This window comes from Vanessa atalanta, chromosome 7, assembly GCF_905147765.1.
Source record: "Vanessa atalanta chromosome 7, ilVanAtal1.2, whole genome shotgun sequence".
NCBI lineage: Eukaryota > Metazoa > Arthropoda > Insecta > Lepidoptera > Nymphalidae > Vanessa > Vanessa atalanta.
Window position 1 is genome coordinate 7,963,835 of NC_061877.1, and position 15,668 is coordinate 7,979,502.

Consider the following 15,668-nt stretch of genomic DNA (forward strand, 5'->3'; position numbering starts at 1 on the left):
TGGGTTTTACGATTATTATATAAAATAAAAAATGAGACAGACCTACCTAACACATTAAAGACGAGCCTTTTTTTCAAATATTTGTTTGTATGATAATATTACGACATTCTCTGTTTCGTCTCTTTGTACGGAGATTATGACACGTGATCTCCTTTATTTATGAAAGAATGTAAGGAGAAAAAAAGATTGACGAGACGCGAATTTTAGCTGCCGGCGTATGAGATGAGCTGGCCAATATAATACGAAATAAAACAAAGCATAGAGTACACGAGAAAAAAAATATTAAAGATACATATATGAAAGTAACAACTTTGTATTAAGCTAGTAAATAATTACGTTAAGAAGTTGTTGTGAAAGTATAAACGAAATAAAAATATTCTCATAATTTATCAGCTTGAAAAGTTATTTAAAAAAATAAACTGACTTTTTAAAATAACCAGTTCTATTTTTAAATTGATATAACGGTTTTTATATTTATTTATTACCTTTTGCATGTTCGCAGCAAATACGCTTGTCAGTCCTGACCTTTAGGTCTCGTAGCGTTTGTGTGCAAATTATATTGGGTTATGAATAAATAATACTAAGTTGAACAAGGCATGCAAAAAATTCGTCTGATAACTGACATGAACAGAAATATATATGTATATATACGTATATTAATTTTCTGTTTTATCTTTAGGTGTTTGGATTTCTATATTTTCTAAATAACGTTTTCGATCAATTAAATTATTTTCTTACAGCATTAATTCCGCTTTATAGAAGCAACATAAAATAGCTCAAAATATAAGCAGGTGATTTAATCGCTTAACCAGCAAAACAATGCATTCGCGAAGTTCCATGAAAATCATTTGTCATTTGCTTACTGGTATGAATAATAATTATAATTAGATTGCGATTGAACGTGGTTTGCGAGCACCCGTGATTCAATTTCACCACTGAATGGTCCTATTTGTGCGCTAATGAGGGAGACCGGAGCCAGTAATTAATCATATCATTTTTAGCGTAAACGGTGCCCGCCGCTTAGAGTCGAGCGATCGCCTTCAAATAATGGAATATCACGAAAAAATCCGCTGAATACGACGCTAGATTAAACCCGCTTCGGTAATGACTTGTTTTTTAGGGTTGCAAAGAATACGTCTTCACCAGGCGGCGAGGTTTTGTTAATTTTTTAATTCTTTAAAGTAAGAAGTTAATGGCGGATAAGATCTCAACCGACAATTTATATGTATACACAGCGGTTATCATTCAAATATTCAAATAAGAAATATTTTTAATTTCAATTATTTAAATACGTATTTCAGGAGTTTTTCGGAAATAAATCAAATAATAGATTTTTTATTATAATGTAACGAGAACGTAAAAGAATGGTGACATCGGTCAACACGACTTTTATATTAACAAGCTGATTTTCATAAAGAGTCGTTTAAATTTCTGAACTCATCCCGCATTCCGGTCGGCTAGCGACGTAATTAGGTACGGGCCCACCTTTACACACGATTTCACGGCACTTGTTAAAAGTTTTCAATTGCGTTACGAGGGGGCCTTTACACGGAATTTATTCATTATATTCTCGCCCCCCACCACCCCCTACTTAATAAAACGCTTCTTTGCTCTCTTTTTATTTCCTCTTTCCTTGGTGTCCCCTTGTACTTAAGTATTTTAAATATTTGCCGCATGGCCTCTAAAATGAGTGATGAATTAAACATTAATTTGTAAATTTTTATTAGATTTTATAACATAATTCTAATTTTAATATTTAATTGTAATAACTACGTAGTTATATGCATACGCAATATACGGTACAGAGACACATATTGATATAAATTATGGATATCACAGAAATATTTCTGTTTCATGTTTGGTGTCAGCTAAAATAAAACAACGAAGCACAATAACGGATAACAGCCTTCTTTGATTAAGTGCCACTACCGTAAATCACGATGTTGTCATCGGTCATAATATCCCAGATTTTCCTCGATATCAACCCTCCTTTTACTTATTATCTATAATATTAAACTTATTAAAAGTTAAGTAATTCAAATTTTAAATCGCATCTAATAATAAAACTTGAAGCTGCCTTCTATTCGCAATTTATATGTTGATGCCTTTGCGCTGTCAATTTTAAAAGTTGCGTTTCATGTTTCGCATTCAGATCGAGTCTGCGGGATGAAAGTACCACATCCAACAAGTTGGCTATTTATTGTTTGACAGCTTAGTCGACTTTGATCGGTTATTTAAATGAAGCCAACGCAGTTATGGCTGTCAATTTTGCAGGGCTTTATGTACGTACGGAATTTTCCATAGTGCTTTCTTATAAAATAAAGTATTTTGTCAGATAAAATATAATGGATATTTTATTCTAATTGAAATTACATTAAATATTAGATAACCATACGAAGATTAAATTATTAAATAATCATTGTGCAAAGTATGTAATTAAAATTCAGTTTAATAATTAAATAGTAATTTCGCAATGTATGAAAGTTAATTTTATGCCAACGTTTTTATTTACAATTAATTACACAGCACAAAGTCTTGACATGTTTCATAAATACACAAACAAAACAGTTGATACTTACTTTTATAGCATTAAGTATGCATATATTAAGCAATTTCTATTTTGTGTCGGAACAAATGGTAAAACGCCGAAGGGTGTTTGAAGTAATCTAGTAAAGGCAGCTTTAAAATTCTTCCGTTAGAGTGGGCCGTCAACAAATTGGATTACGAGTTGAGTAGTGACGGCTCTGTACTGCTGAAGGTTTCAAAATTTTGTTATGGAACGCCAAATGTAAAAATTTAACGGGCAAATAAGGCTGATGACGATAATCTGATTGATATAACGACCTGCATTTTATCCAAATATGTGTTGAGGTATATTTTTTTAATTCTATAAATTTAAAAATTCATATCTACCTATACCTAAGATTTTTTTTGCAAAAAAAATAAAGAGTCAACCGGCTCTGCCATTACCCATTCCTACTAATTATATTATTTATCGACGCATGACTACCTTCGAGTAGTACTTACTGACCTTAAGGTACAAAACAATTATTAACGAATCGCTATCAATTTAGCGATTAAAAATCGATTCACAAATAAAAACTCGTTGGATACAAACGCTATTAATTCGTGACTATATAACTATTTTCATTTAATAGACATAATTACTAAATCTAAATACAAAATTCAACTTTAAATTATGACGAAGATTGTAGGTCTGTTGTGTGCTCTTGGATTCTGTGTTGTTTACTAAATATGTCTGTAAGCATTAGTATTCCTTTGTTACGTTTATTTTATAAAATAATTATAATTGAGAGTTCAAACCACACTATTTTATCTTCGATTCAAACTTTTATTCTTGTCTTACTAATGATTTTTTTCTCTAACGCGAGATTTAAATTTATTAGAAAGACAAAAAGTAGCTCGCCCAAAGAAGGATTTTGCGGAGACGGCAGTCTGGTTTTACAAGCTTTTCTTTACTTCTCGTATTAATAATTAACAATAAATATTTGAATATAATCGATTGTTATGTTATTGTGTGCATACGTTTTGATTAAAAAAATGAGCCATTTGTTATTACACTTCTGCTTTAAATCAAAAAGTTGAAGGCTACATTTAAGGTTTTGTACAACAACACACGTTTCCATGTCTCTACATAGAATGTGCATCATTTCTATAGAGAACGTGTGCAATGTGGCGAACTGGGCGTTGGGCGTAGCCGCCCCGCCTTCGTGCAACAGGTATCCTAACCCGCCTCTCTAGTCCACAGACGCTTATGAAAGTACTAGCTTCACTAAATACTGTTACAATAAATGAGATTGTACATTTTTGGATAACATTTATATATACGAAGGTAAAATATAAGATACGTCTGTGTTAATATTGATAGATGCTAAAATCGTTGCCGCATGCTGTTCAATGCATGTTTTAAATTTTGGGGGCATTTAAATTACTCTACATTCCTTATCATTTCCTTTATTGGTCACAATTTTCAAAAGCTATTTATTACTGATCGTAGGCTAACAGACATGACACAACGGTCGCTAACAGACACGATCTCTATCATGATATTTAATTACTGATATAACAATAGAAATATTTTTTATTATGCATTTTCTTTAGGTGTTCTACAATAAAAAGGTGATTGTTGTTGTTTTAACATAATTATGTAGAACTGATAAGAGAATCAGCTGTTATAAATAACAGTATAGCCTTCTACATTGACTGAAGAAGTAAAGGTAAACAACCATTAGGTTATATACTTATATATTCCATGCGATTTGCTAATGGCTCCCCTATTTTTGCACTGCAAACAGTTCTTGATCAACATATATTTCCACATATCTACGTATATCTAGTTTAATTTTACCTCCGATGTTCCTATAATAACTTCGCCGCTTTTAAAACCTAGGTCAAGGTGATAATTTCCAACAATACCATTATACCATGAACCCTTAAATATCTTTTGATTACTAATATTTCAAATACTCCCAGAATTGATATAATTTCTGCATTTAAATTATTTTTCTTATAACCTAAATCTATAATATCAAGCGAGAGTTTTATTACAATTTTTGACTGAAAAAACTAATGAACTATATTAGTTCATCTTATTCCAGAAGTTTGAACACGTTTCGAAGAAGGTCTTAGTGTACAACATTATAAAGAAATAAATATTAAGTATATAAATATACGTAAGTAGCTGCGTTTCCTAGTTCCACTCGCTTTAAACTTAGACCACTGACGTGACTAGCGTAATTTTTAAGTTCCTGTAATTTAATAATAAAATTTAAATTCTATCTATTTTAATGAAGTTTTGGAAGCCACACGTTTAAACACATAAGCAGAACAGAAAGCAAGAAACTTAGTATATTTATTCGTTGTAATATATATTTTATTTAATATTGCGTGTAAAATTATCGTGGCTCGAGGTGATATTACTTTAAAAATATGTCGATATGATATGTTTAATATTACAAACATATTTTTCTTTTATTTATATATTTAATGTCTAGTTTAACTCCTCTTTTCGTTTAAAATTGGAACACGCGTTATAATAAAATCTTAGGTATATGTATAATTAGGTAGGACTGGGTAAACTTCGTACTGCTTTTTTTTTCGTAAATGTTTATCTGAATATTAAAAATAGCAAATAATTAATCAATATTTTATTCTCCGTTGTTATTTACAACTTTATCCCAGCCTTCAACGCGATTTTCAATACGTCGTTGGTAGAAATTAATCCGCAATATTAAATAAATATATATTATAACGAATAAATATTCCAAGTTGCCACCAATCTTTCCTTCGTGTCTAGAAGAGTGTTTCTGTTTATTATTATTGCAACAATCAATTACATAAAAAATGTTGTCAACGCCTACTATCACTATATCGAAATTCAAAGCCTATTGGTAGAACAATAAATTATTGGGAGAGTCAATAAATATATTCCCTTTTTTTCTGCTCCATTAAACTAGCGACTGTAAAGATCACATAACTAAGAATTTAACGTATTGCATAATTTATTTTGGACTGATAAGAAAACAAAAATATTTTTTTTAGAAACTGTATTACTTATTTTTAAAACTACTGATTTATCTGATTAAGTACACCGATCTTGTTAGAGAAACGAAAGAAGTAAATGGGAAACAAAATTAAAATTGTGAATATTAAGATTTTTGTATCGAATTGCTTGGTATTAATTTTAAAGATAACATACAAAAGTCTCCTAAAAGAAGATCGTAAAATCCTGCTTCATCAAACCATAACAAATTTTGTTTTTTTATCATTCTTTCTTTTTGATGCCTTCGCTTTAATTTAATTACTTGTCGTTCGCTTTAATATTATTTATACGTTTCAAAATTAAACTTAGATCATTATATTTAGTCTGTGTAGTTGATGTAAATTATTATTGTTAACTGTGTTAATTGCTACCCTTTTTTAAATCAAGTATTTTTATTTGAACTATTTAATATTTTCGACCTATTTTGTTATTTTAATAGAATAACCTTTTGGAACCTTTTAGTTTTTTAGAGCACGAGATGAATTACAAATAAATTAAGCACATATATATAAATGCAATGCTACTGGACCGGGATCGAACCCGATATCTTCGACTCTGCTAAAGACAAGTGTCACCTAAATACCGAAGTGTAACAAAAAAAACATCTTTCTAATATTTCGGTTGATATTTTTTAAATTAACAATGACATCTTAGATATCAATAATATATATAGTACACATAACTACAGAATATATTATAATAAATATTAACAAGTTACACATCGTGAAATATGTAAAAAAAAATAAAATAAAGCAAATCGAAACGCAATGAAAAAGTGAATATATAAACCTCTAACATAATAGAAAAACAATAAATTTGACCTATATATAGAATGTAAATCCTTTTGCAATCGTCGCGCTGTAAAGGAAACGCGCCCTAAATAACATAAAAGTTAAGAGGTCGGTTTCAGTATGAATAAATTTACGCCACCGCCCCCTCACCGGAATTACTCGATAACCAACGGCGCCTATGTTTTATAACCCGTGACATCCGAAAATAGATTTATCGTCACACGATCTAAGTACAAAAACTGGTCGAGATTTAGCCCACAATCAATAGTATTCATCCATTTAATTTATTCATGTGTTCATAACTTCTTAGCAAATATTTTATAAGTATTATAATTTACAAGCATAAATATATTTGTATTTTGCTAACTACAGTTGTCGAAAATTACAACAAGATTAATAATAACTGGTGTTCATACAATGCGAGTAAAGAGATATGGTTTAAGCGAGGATATTTTATTTTCATTTTCGAGAAATCATGTCGTATATAAGGCCTTCGTTTAGACATGTTTTATGTTGGGTTTTATTTCGGGAAAAGTCAATTATCTACATCACATATTAAGAGACGCGCACTTTATTCTGAGCAATGAACGGAGAGAAAGTCCGTTACATTGCTGAATATGCGACAGATTTATCGTGGTTCGAGGTGATGTTACTTTGAAAATATGTCGATTAATATGATAAAAATTAATCAACATATTTATTTTTTTTTGAATACCTAGTGTCCAGCTTAAGAACTCCTCTTTTAATTTTAAACGTGCGTATTAAAAAATCTTAGGTACATATGTATGTATTGGATTGGACAAACTTCGTGCCATTTCTTTTATTTTTCGTGATTGTTTATTTGTATATTAAAATTAACGAATAACCAATAATGTATTCTTTGTTATTTACAATTTCATCGCAGCCTTCAACATGAATTTCAATACGATGTTGCTAGAAATTACCTGGTTTCGAGTAAAAAAATCATTGAACCAAGTTCCTTTACCCATACTCCATACTGAACCTTTCCCTTCGAGAGAAGATGCTCTATAGCACTGTGAAAGCATTTTATGTTTTGTAAGTTTCCTTTTTGTTTGACACGCATTTCCGTACATAAATTGGTTTAATCAATCTTCATTGAACTCAAGTAGAGGGCCAAAACGAGGCGCGTCTTTGAGGTAAAAATTTTCATTTTTCAACTTGAAGTACCAATCACGGGCGATTCTTTCAGCTATTGCATCCATTCCAATGCACAGCACAAATGTCGCGAGCAGATTCTGTGGCTGTGATTAAGAGGTAAATTTAAAATAAGGAATTGTCTAAATGCAATTTTTATCAACCGAACATTCGATTGATTGAGTATCTGAAAATTTACATTAATTAAATTGAACAGTAAAACAAAATATCAATTTTAAGTATAAAGATTTGAGTAGAAAAAAAACGACTATTTTCGACTGATATATTAAACTGAATGTGAAAATTAAAACAGGGCTATGAAGTTTGTTTATATACTAAGTTAGTATATTACATGGTTATGGCCGTCAGTATGTATTTATGACAATAAATACGTGTCCGCTAAATTACTAAATACAAAATTTCATTTAATAAAAACTTTTTTTTTTCAAAATGCGCATGTATATGTAGGTATTTTAGATAAATTATTTATTACGAAATATCGATACACAGTCTGAATACGTAGTACAGCACTATAAGGTCGTCACCTGGGACGCGGGACGCGGGGCGCGCAGACTGGCGTCGGAGCGGCGGGCAGGTTACGATTTACTCTCAACCAACTCAGCAGAAACTCTAACTGAGAGAATAGCTGATAATCCACATCCACAGTCGCTGCGTGAGAATTAAATCGAGATCACCATGATGTTGGTGACGTAACTCAGCTCACCCTCTTATTAATTATGTTTCCGTTTACTCATCTAGCCTTTACGAAGATATGAAATAAGTTTAACGTGAACATTGTCTTTAGACTTTAACTTCGAATGTAAAACCATATTCATTTTAATTGGTGTAACATTATTTATACTTGCTTTTACTGGTACTTTTTAAGAGTTTATTTTTTAATTTTTCATCGTACGTTTTTCATAAGTTTGGAAATCTTCTAAGAAGATACATTCGACTTTAAGAATGTCGAATAAATACAATATTTATCATAATAGATCCATCTAATGAGATATAAAGGTTTGATTTTATAATTAAATATAAAATCAAACCTTTATACCTTAGTTATTAAAATATATTTTGAATCAAGATTAAAAAAGGTACTGCACTTTAATTGTTGAAATCAACCTCAAAAGTAAATAATAAATATATTATAGCTGCATTGTAGCAAAGATATAATTATAATAATGTAATTTAAATCGAATAATGTAAAGCATACGTAGTTTATTTTTAGGATAAGAAACTTATTTAGTTCGGGATCGTGTATCAACGATTTTCCATCGCGATTAAAATATTTTAAAAATGTAATAAGCCCAATATTTTTGTCAAAGGAGCGAACACGTGAATCCGCCAGCATAATGCAATTAATAATTGTGCGCGCCCGCTTGCAATCCGGATAGCTTCAAACATATCAACTATTTGTTACACGGTGCGCGACGGATTCCGCGTGCGCGTGTTAATTATTTCTTCTGTGTGTTACCAAAGTTATACATATATTAAAGACATGCCAAAAGTTACGATTATACATAAAATGTGTATTAAAAATATGTATTTTATTTGTTTCAGATTTATCAAGGTCTGCATTGATGATACTGTCCTCTTTCTGAAGAAATTTTAAACTGAAGAACAATTAAAATAAATTTTTGCTACGAAAATTATTTCGAAGTGAAATATTGACATTAAAATCTATTTTATTGGGTGATAAAAGTTAAAGGAGTGCGTTGTATATTTGCAAAAGGACTGAGGTAAAAGAAAAAAAAAAATGTGTCCTCGCGTATATGTTATTTATAAGAAAAGGACGAATAATTTGAAAAAGTGATATATGTATATATATTTTTTTTATATGGCACGTATTTTGGATTTTCCGAGGACTATACTTTAAACAAAAATAGTCAAATCAGGGTATTTTTTACCCGATTATATGTTCGCCCGAGCATTCGAATCGAAGACCTAATTTATGTACATTTCAATTTAAAAATATCTTACCATATAGGTAGGTACATCGATTGACTCTTAAATGTTTTTGTGCGGGCCAATTTTATGAAATTTTTTAAGATAACTAATTTATAGGATGATATATAAATGTTATTTGTATTTTAAATTAAATCGAGTACAACTTGCGTTTTCAATCAGTAGTTTCAGTATTTTAATAAAATTATATTTATAAATTAATAAACAATTTGTTTATTCTTATTTATGATTTAAAACTGATAATACTTATGCAAACTGTGAATTCGCAACGAGCAAGAACTGACTCAATAGTGAAAATGATAAAACTAAATAGTTAAATAGTTTGATATGATTCCAGTAAGTTAATTTTAAACATATCGTATCAATGATTAATTTCTCACGCAACAGGTTTGTTTCATTTAATTGATCAAAATAAAATTAACTTCAACGTGGACGAATAGATGTATGTATAGTGTGGATAAATATCCTTTGAACTATATCAAAATGAACTATTTAAAAATCGTGTACAAAAATGTCGTTCAACGATTGAATGTTATAAGATCGGTGAGACGTGTGGGAAAACATGTTGATGAAAAGCACAAACAAAAGTCAATATAGTCAGATCTCTAGTCCCAGATAATAAATATTTCGAATAAGCTACTTCTTCAACTAAACGCAGTAGATATTAGTTGTTAGTAGCGAAGGCTATCGCGTAAAATTACTCGAGCAAAGCGAGTTCACTTTGTAAATTACCTCAGTGGACTGTTTGTGATAGATTTATCAAATAAGTGTTCAATTTAGTAAATTTAATGTAAGTCAATTCCTGTAATATTTGACGTCCATATAAATGTATTTTAGTGCACAAATTAACTTCTTTATTTCTTTTGCGGATGATAACCACACATATTAATTTAAATTAAGTTTCCAAAAACAAATATATATATCTAATTATGTTAACCGCTAAATTTCCGCTCTTTATTCAATAGTAATTATAACATATACAATACAGCTGATATTGGTGCTATAGTTAATATTTTAATGAAACCTTTCGAACGCTTGTTTTTATTTTAACTAAGATTGAACGAATTATTAAATTCCAATGTAGTAATGCGGTACGCTATAATTATATGCTATGTCTATTTTCACTTGACCTTAGAAAACTTGGGACAACGGACGTTTTAGAATCATTTAATATAATTTCGTAGGAACTTAAAATAGATAGGAAATTCGTAGTTTTAATTAATATTCGATTATCTGACTTTAAGTCATTTATATTTTCAATGTAGTATTTGTTTTATTATCTTCGTAATTTGTAGTAACCATTGCCAAAACAAACATATGTATAACAATGTGTAACCATAATTATTATTATTGTATTAAATGAATTGAAAAACTTAAAATGAAATGTATAATAAGGTGACTAGCCTGTTTTGGTGGTATCTCAGAAAGGTAGAAAGAACGTTAGTTAATGGTAATGTATATCATATGGTTGTTGATATGTGTAATATTAATTTAGAAAATACATAAGCAGAGGTCAATCCATATGGTCAATTAAGTATGGACAGAATTTAAATGTTCCACGTTTGTATTTAAACGTGAAACCTTGCACTATGGTTGTAATGTGCTTTTAATATTAGGACTGTGAGAGAAAATTGTCATTTGTGTAAATTTATGAAAGGATTTAAAGACTTTCGTAGCGTTATCATTCTTAAAGAAAAATAGTTCTCACAAGTAACAGAAAATTACCTTAGTCCGATCTCATAGAAAATTTAAATAATGTAAGCAGGTATGATGGCTTGCCCGATTTATTGTTAGAGCTATGGCCAATCAAGTATTGAGGTAACTAAATGGTTTGAGGTAGTAAAATTAATTTACAACATAGTAATGTTAATTTTATATAACTCATAAATTAATCGAGATGATTCAAAAGCCCGTAAATGGTGCTAGTCTTTATTTTTTCGAATAATAAATAAGCATCATGAACTATATTAAAAATATAAATATGAAAAGAATTAAATGAATGAAAAATAATGAAAAAAATTACATCGAATAGCGCCAGAGCCAAGTTATTACTGTGTAAGAATTTTATTGCAGTTGTTTTGTTTACAGTTTTTGTGTTTTCTATGTGATCAGACTATATAATATTATTAGTATTTTTGTAGAAAATTTAAATGTACGCCATATATGCCGTTGTATTTAAAAGGACTAGGGACACGTTCATCATAACATTATTACTCAGAATACAGAATAATTCTGAGCATTATTATCTATTAAATTTAAAAACTAAACATGCTCAATAAATGTATAATCGAAATAAATGTACAAAGAGAGGTCCATTAAAATTTTTCATTACTTATTAAATTAATTTACCTTTTTTAGATATTATCTATGTTTTTTATTCTTTTCAGAATTAAGGAAGATTTATTGTTATTTTCTTTTTAATATATATATATATATATATATGTTTTAAGTTGTTTAACTTGGAAGTTTTTTGTTATAACGAGTTCAATCGTTATTTCGATAACTGTAAGACTTTTTTATATATTAATATTAAAAATAATAGATGTTAGAGCCTTAATTGATCTGCAGTGCTTATAAAATCATGATATAGATTGTAGTAATGATAATACGCGACGTACTTTGTCGTACTTTGTCGTACCTATCGTACATTGCTTGTAGAATTGTCTACGAAGTGTTATATTTTTATATAAAAACTTAGGAGCATTGCTTGTTTTTTTATCTTAAGATCGGGCACACCAACCCACAGACATCTAGTAATTTATTTTGTAAAATGTTACAAATTATATAATTTTGCCTTATGTTTATGACGTAACAAATTGTTTTTTTTGGTTGCTTATTTTTAATGTAACAATTTTAAGACAAAATGTCAAAGAATTAGATAAGTTAGGCAAATTATGTGTTTCAATGTAAATATATAGATGAAAACATGTATGTAGAGATACATAATACTTATTTATGTATTAAATTTGATATTGTTTTCAAAATTTCATTGGCTGTATTATTTCAACCTCTAATTCCCCTTATTTATAAAGAAATCCATCTCAACTTGTTTAAAATAAAACAACAAATTAAAAAAATATATTTATTCTGTCATTAATTGATACAATGGATTCATATTATGGTTCTAACATACCTACTTATAATAGGATGAATACTTTATATTGCGAGCAGTCTTTCGATAATAGTGTCCACAACGATTAATTTATTTTATAATCTCATGTACAATGTTCTCTGTTTTTTATATGTACAAATAGATGCAAATAAACCTCATGGATAGGTCATCATCATATGTCAAATTTTAGCAATTAAATACTATGATGTTCAGTGTGCCTATCGATAGAAACTACAATTCAAATAGCCCATATCGCTATCATTAGAGCAAAAAATATAACGACAAATGAAGTTCTTATTTAAAACTAGAGGAAGTTTTATATTATCCTTTTTAATAATAAAATGCTACGTCATACATACATTGGACTGCATGAGAACAGTCGAGGGGGAAAATATCAGCATAATATTAATAAAAAAAGAAACTCAGTTTATGTAATTTCCTGAAAGTTTAGTATTTTTACATCTGTACATTTTACACTAAGAATAGCGATATATTTTGAGAGTGGCGCTTTTACGAAAACAATAAATCCGAACAAGCCTGTGTCATGTAAAATAATAATACAAATGATGGTATATTTCGTCTGTCGAACTTAAAGACTAACTATGTATTAGGTATATTATTAAAACATAAGTAAATAAACAGACACATATTACACATAATTGTTTTAAAAATACAGCCGTTTATCTCGGTTTTATACAGTCCTGAGTTTGGGTATCTGCATCCCAAATACCGTGTTATTGAACCATTTATAGAATAGTTTAATATGTAAAAAATAATAATTCTAAACAATAATAATTGCTATCTCGCAAAAAGCAGATCACGCATCTTCGCACTCTTCTACCATATCGCTCGGAGGTGACGGGAAATCAGGAGGTCCCCAATTAAGGTATATACTGTCCGTATAAATTGCCATGCCAAATGAAAACAGCCACCTAAATCAAATATGTTATGAAGAGTTTCCGCTCGTGGCTTCGCCCGCGTGTGAAAGGGGCAGGACAAGTTAGGTACCCTATGTCATTACCCCTCACAAAGTTTATGCAAAATTTGTTGATGATCGGTTGAATAGTTCGGATGTAACCAACAAACTCGCATTCACATTAATAATATTAGTTCGGACATGATAAAATATGAATGAGAGCTTGATCAGAGAGAAAGTAGTAACTCTTAGAAATAACGCATACGCATAATGACCTTTTCTCGTTTACAAACATTGGTACTAGAGTCATATCAACACTAACTTAGTCTCAAAAACAATTGACAAATTGGACAATACTAATCCGGTTGACATGGAACTTTCATATTATTTTAGTTAATTGTTTCAGGACAGACATACACTATATATTATAATGTTCAAAGTTGCATATTTTTTCAGATATAGGTTAGTATGCCGACGAAAGTACTCAACGTAGTCGGAGATAAAATTTATGGTCGGTCCAGGCGCTTTCGAAGCGAGCGCTGCGTGGTAATTAGGTAGCTAAGAGTTAATAGTAAGGTTAGATGAAAAAATATATTAGGTCATTGTTTAAAAAATATCCGTCCATTTTAATAACTCAGTTGGCTAGATTCCTTTATGTATATGATCACAAGCAGATATCAGATGAGTAAGATAATTAAATGTCTCGATTCTCGATACATATTTACATTTTATATATAGTATCTTATAATAATAGATCTACGGAAATAATATATACGATCGCAAGTTATAAAGTTTTTCGATAAATACTGTAGTTAAATGTATATTCATACCAGGCTAATCCACCTAGGAAATGCTTCATATAAAAACTTTGCTTCTGTCTGTACCAAGGATCCCATGGTCCGCACGGTACGGGCAGCTCGTTCATGTGTGGTTGACATCGGGCTAGTGTTTAAAAACATATATTGTTCATATGATTTTTTATAAGATTTAAGCTTTATATGACTGTGTACAGACCAAAAATATAATTTCCGAATTAATATTCAGGAAAGTATCTAATTTTTTAGCATATTATGTATACAAACTACTCGAAAATTTTATTAATTTTTAAGCCAGTTTCAAAACTCTAAGTTTTAAAATAGTTAAGTACTATTTTTTTAAAAGCCAATAGTAAAAATAGAAAAGGCTAAATTTAGTACCGAATAAATAAACAACAAAATTTAAAACAATAAATGATCAGCAATGACTGTTTATTGCATTTTAAGCATGACACGTTTATGTATTGTTAACTTTTAAGAATTTTAAAAGATAAATAAATTATAAACTTAGTAGCAATCTTGCCTTCATTCTAAATTGTCATGAGTACAGTCATTATATTGAATTGGTCTATTTGATAGTATTAGATTGATATCATTGGTATTATACTTATTTTTTTGTAACAATATATACCTAATTATACATTTGATTGCCTTTTTTTAAGGAAAATTTGAGAGATTAAAATAATAATTGACATAATATTAAAAAGGAGTTTTTTTGCTTAGTGTCAGTGCTGAATAATTTATTTTATTAAATGTATTCAATATGGAACGGAGACTGTTTTCACTGGATTTATATTTAGCGGTAATGGTTGAAAGTCCTAAAAAATATAATATATACGGACATGTCTGTTCATTACTTGCATTCATTTACTTGCTATCTTGTTATTATCTCGGCAAATTTATCTTCACATTAAAGTTACAATACTAAAAGTCACTTACTTGGTTTATTCGCTAATTTCCTACTGTGTAATAGATTTGAAAATCCTTTTTGAATGGTTATTATTCGTGATCGCATAATGCGGTTTTTGTGTCAGTTATCAATTCAAGAGACATCTTTAAAAAATATGAATATTTGAATGTAGACGTTTTATTACATGCCAGTAGTTTGACTTAGTTATTAAATGACATTTTAATTTATCTTCAATTGATCTTGATCGTTCTAGTGTTCTATTGTAGTCAATATTCATTGTATTATGAAAAATAACTAATATAATTTAATTAAAATAACGTTTAAAAAAATGTGCTAAATCGTTAGGTTCTTTAAAGAAAATAAATTCAACGCACCTAAAGCATATTTCCTTCACTTCGGTTAATTTTAAATAATAAATTAATATAAATAAAGTTAAAT

The 15,668-nt window shown here is 29.4% G+C and overlaps 2 protein-coding genes across 3 annotated transcripts in view; one reads left to right on the forward strand and one right to left on the reverse strand.

Annotated features, from left to right (window-relative positions):
• The window catches only part of LOC125065474 (forkhead box protein O), a 67,683-nt gene extending 55,798 nt beyond the window's left edge, over window positions 1–11,885 (forward strand). Inside the window, exon 9 of one of the 2 annotated variants that reach the window (XM_047673067.1) lies at window positions 9,073–11,885. The gene's annotated coding sequence lies outside the window, so the exon portion shown is untranslated. The remainder of the gene's footprint in view (window positions 1–9,072) is intronic. The other variant, XM_047673068.1, reaches the window with a different exon arrangement.
• A 1,028-nt stretch (window positions 11,886–12,913) lies between these two features.
• On the reverse strand, window positions 12,914–15,420 carry LOC125065292. The gene is made up of 3 exons (XM_047672826.1): window positions 15,260–15,420; window positions 14,336–14,447; window positions 12,914–13,521 (listed from the first exon to the last, which is right to left on the reverse strand). The coding sequence occupies exons 1-3, from the start codon at window positions 15,333–15,335 to the stop codon at window positions 13,407–13,409; spliced, it is 303 nt and encodes a 100-aa protein (XP_047528782.1). The 5' UTR covers window positions 15,336–15,420; the 3' UTR covers window positions 12,914–13,406.
• Window positions 15,421–15,668: the final 248 nt, after the last annotated feature.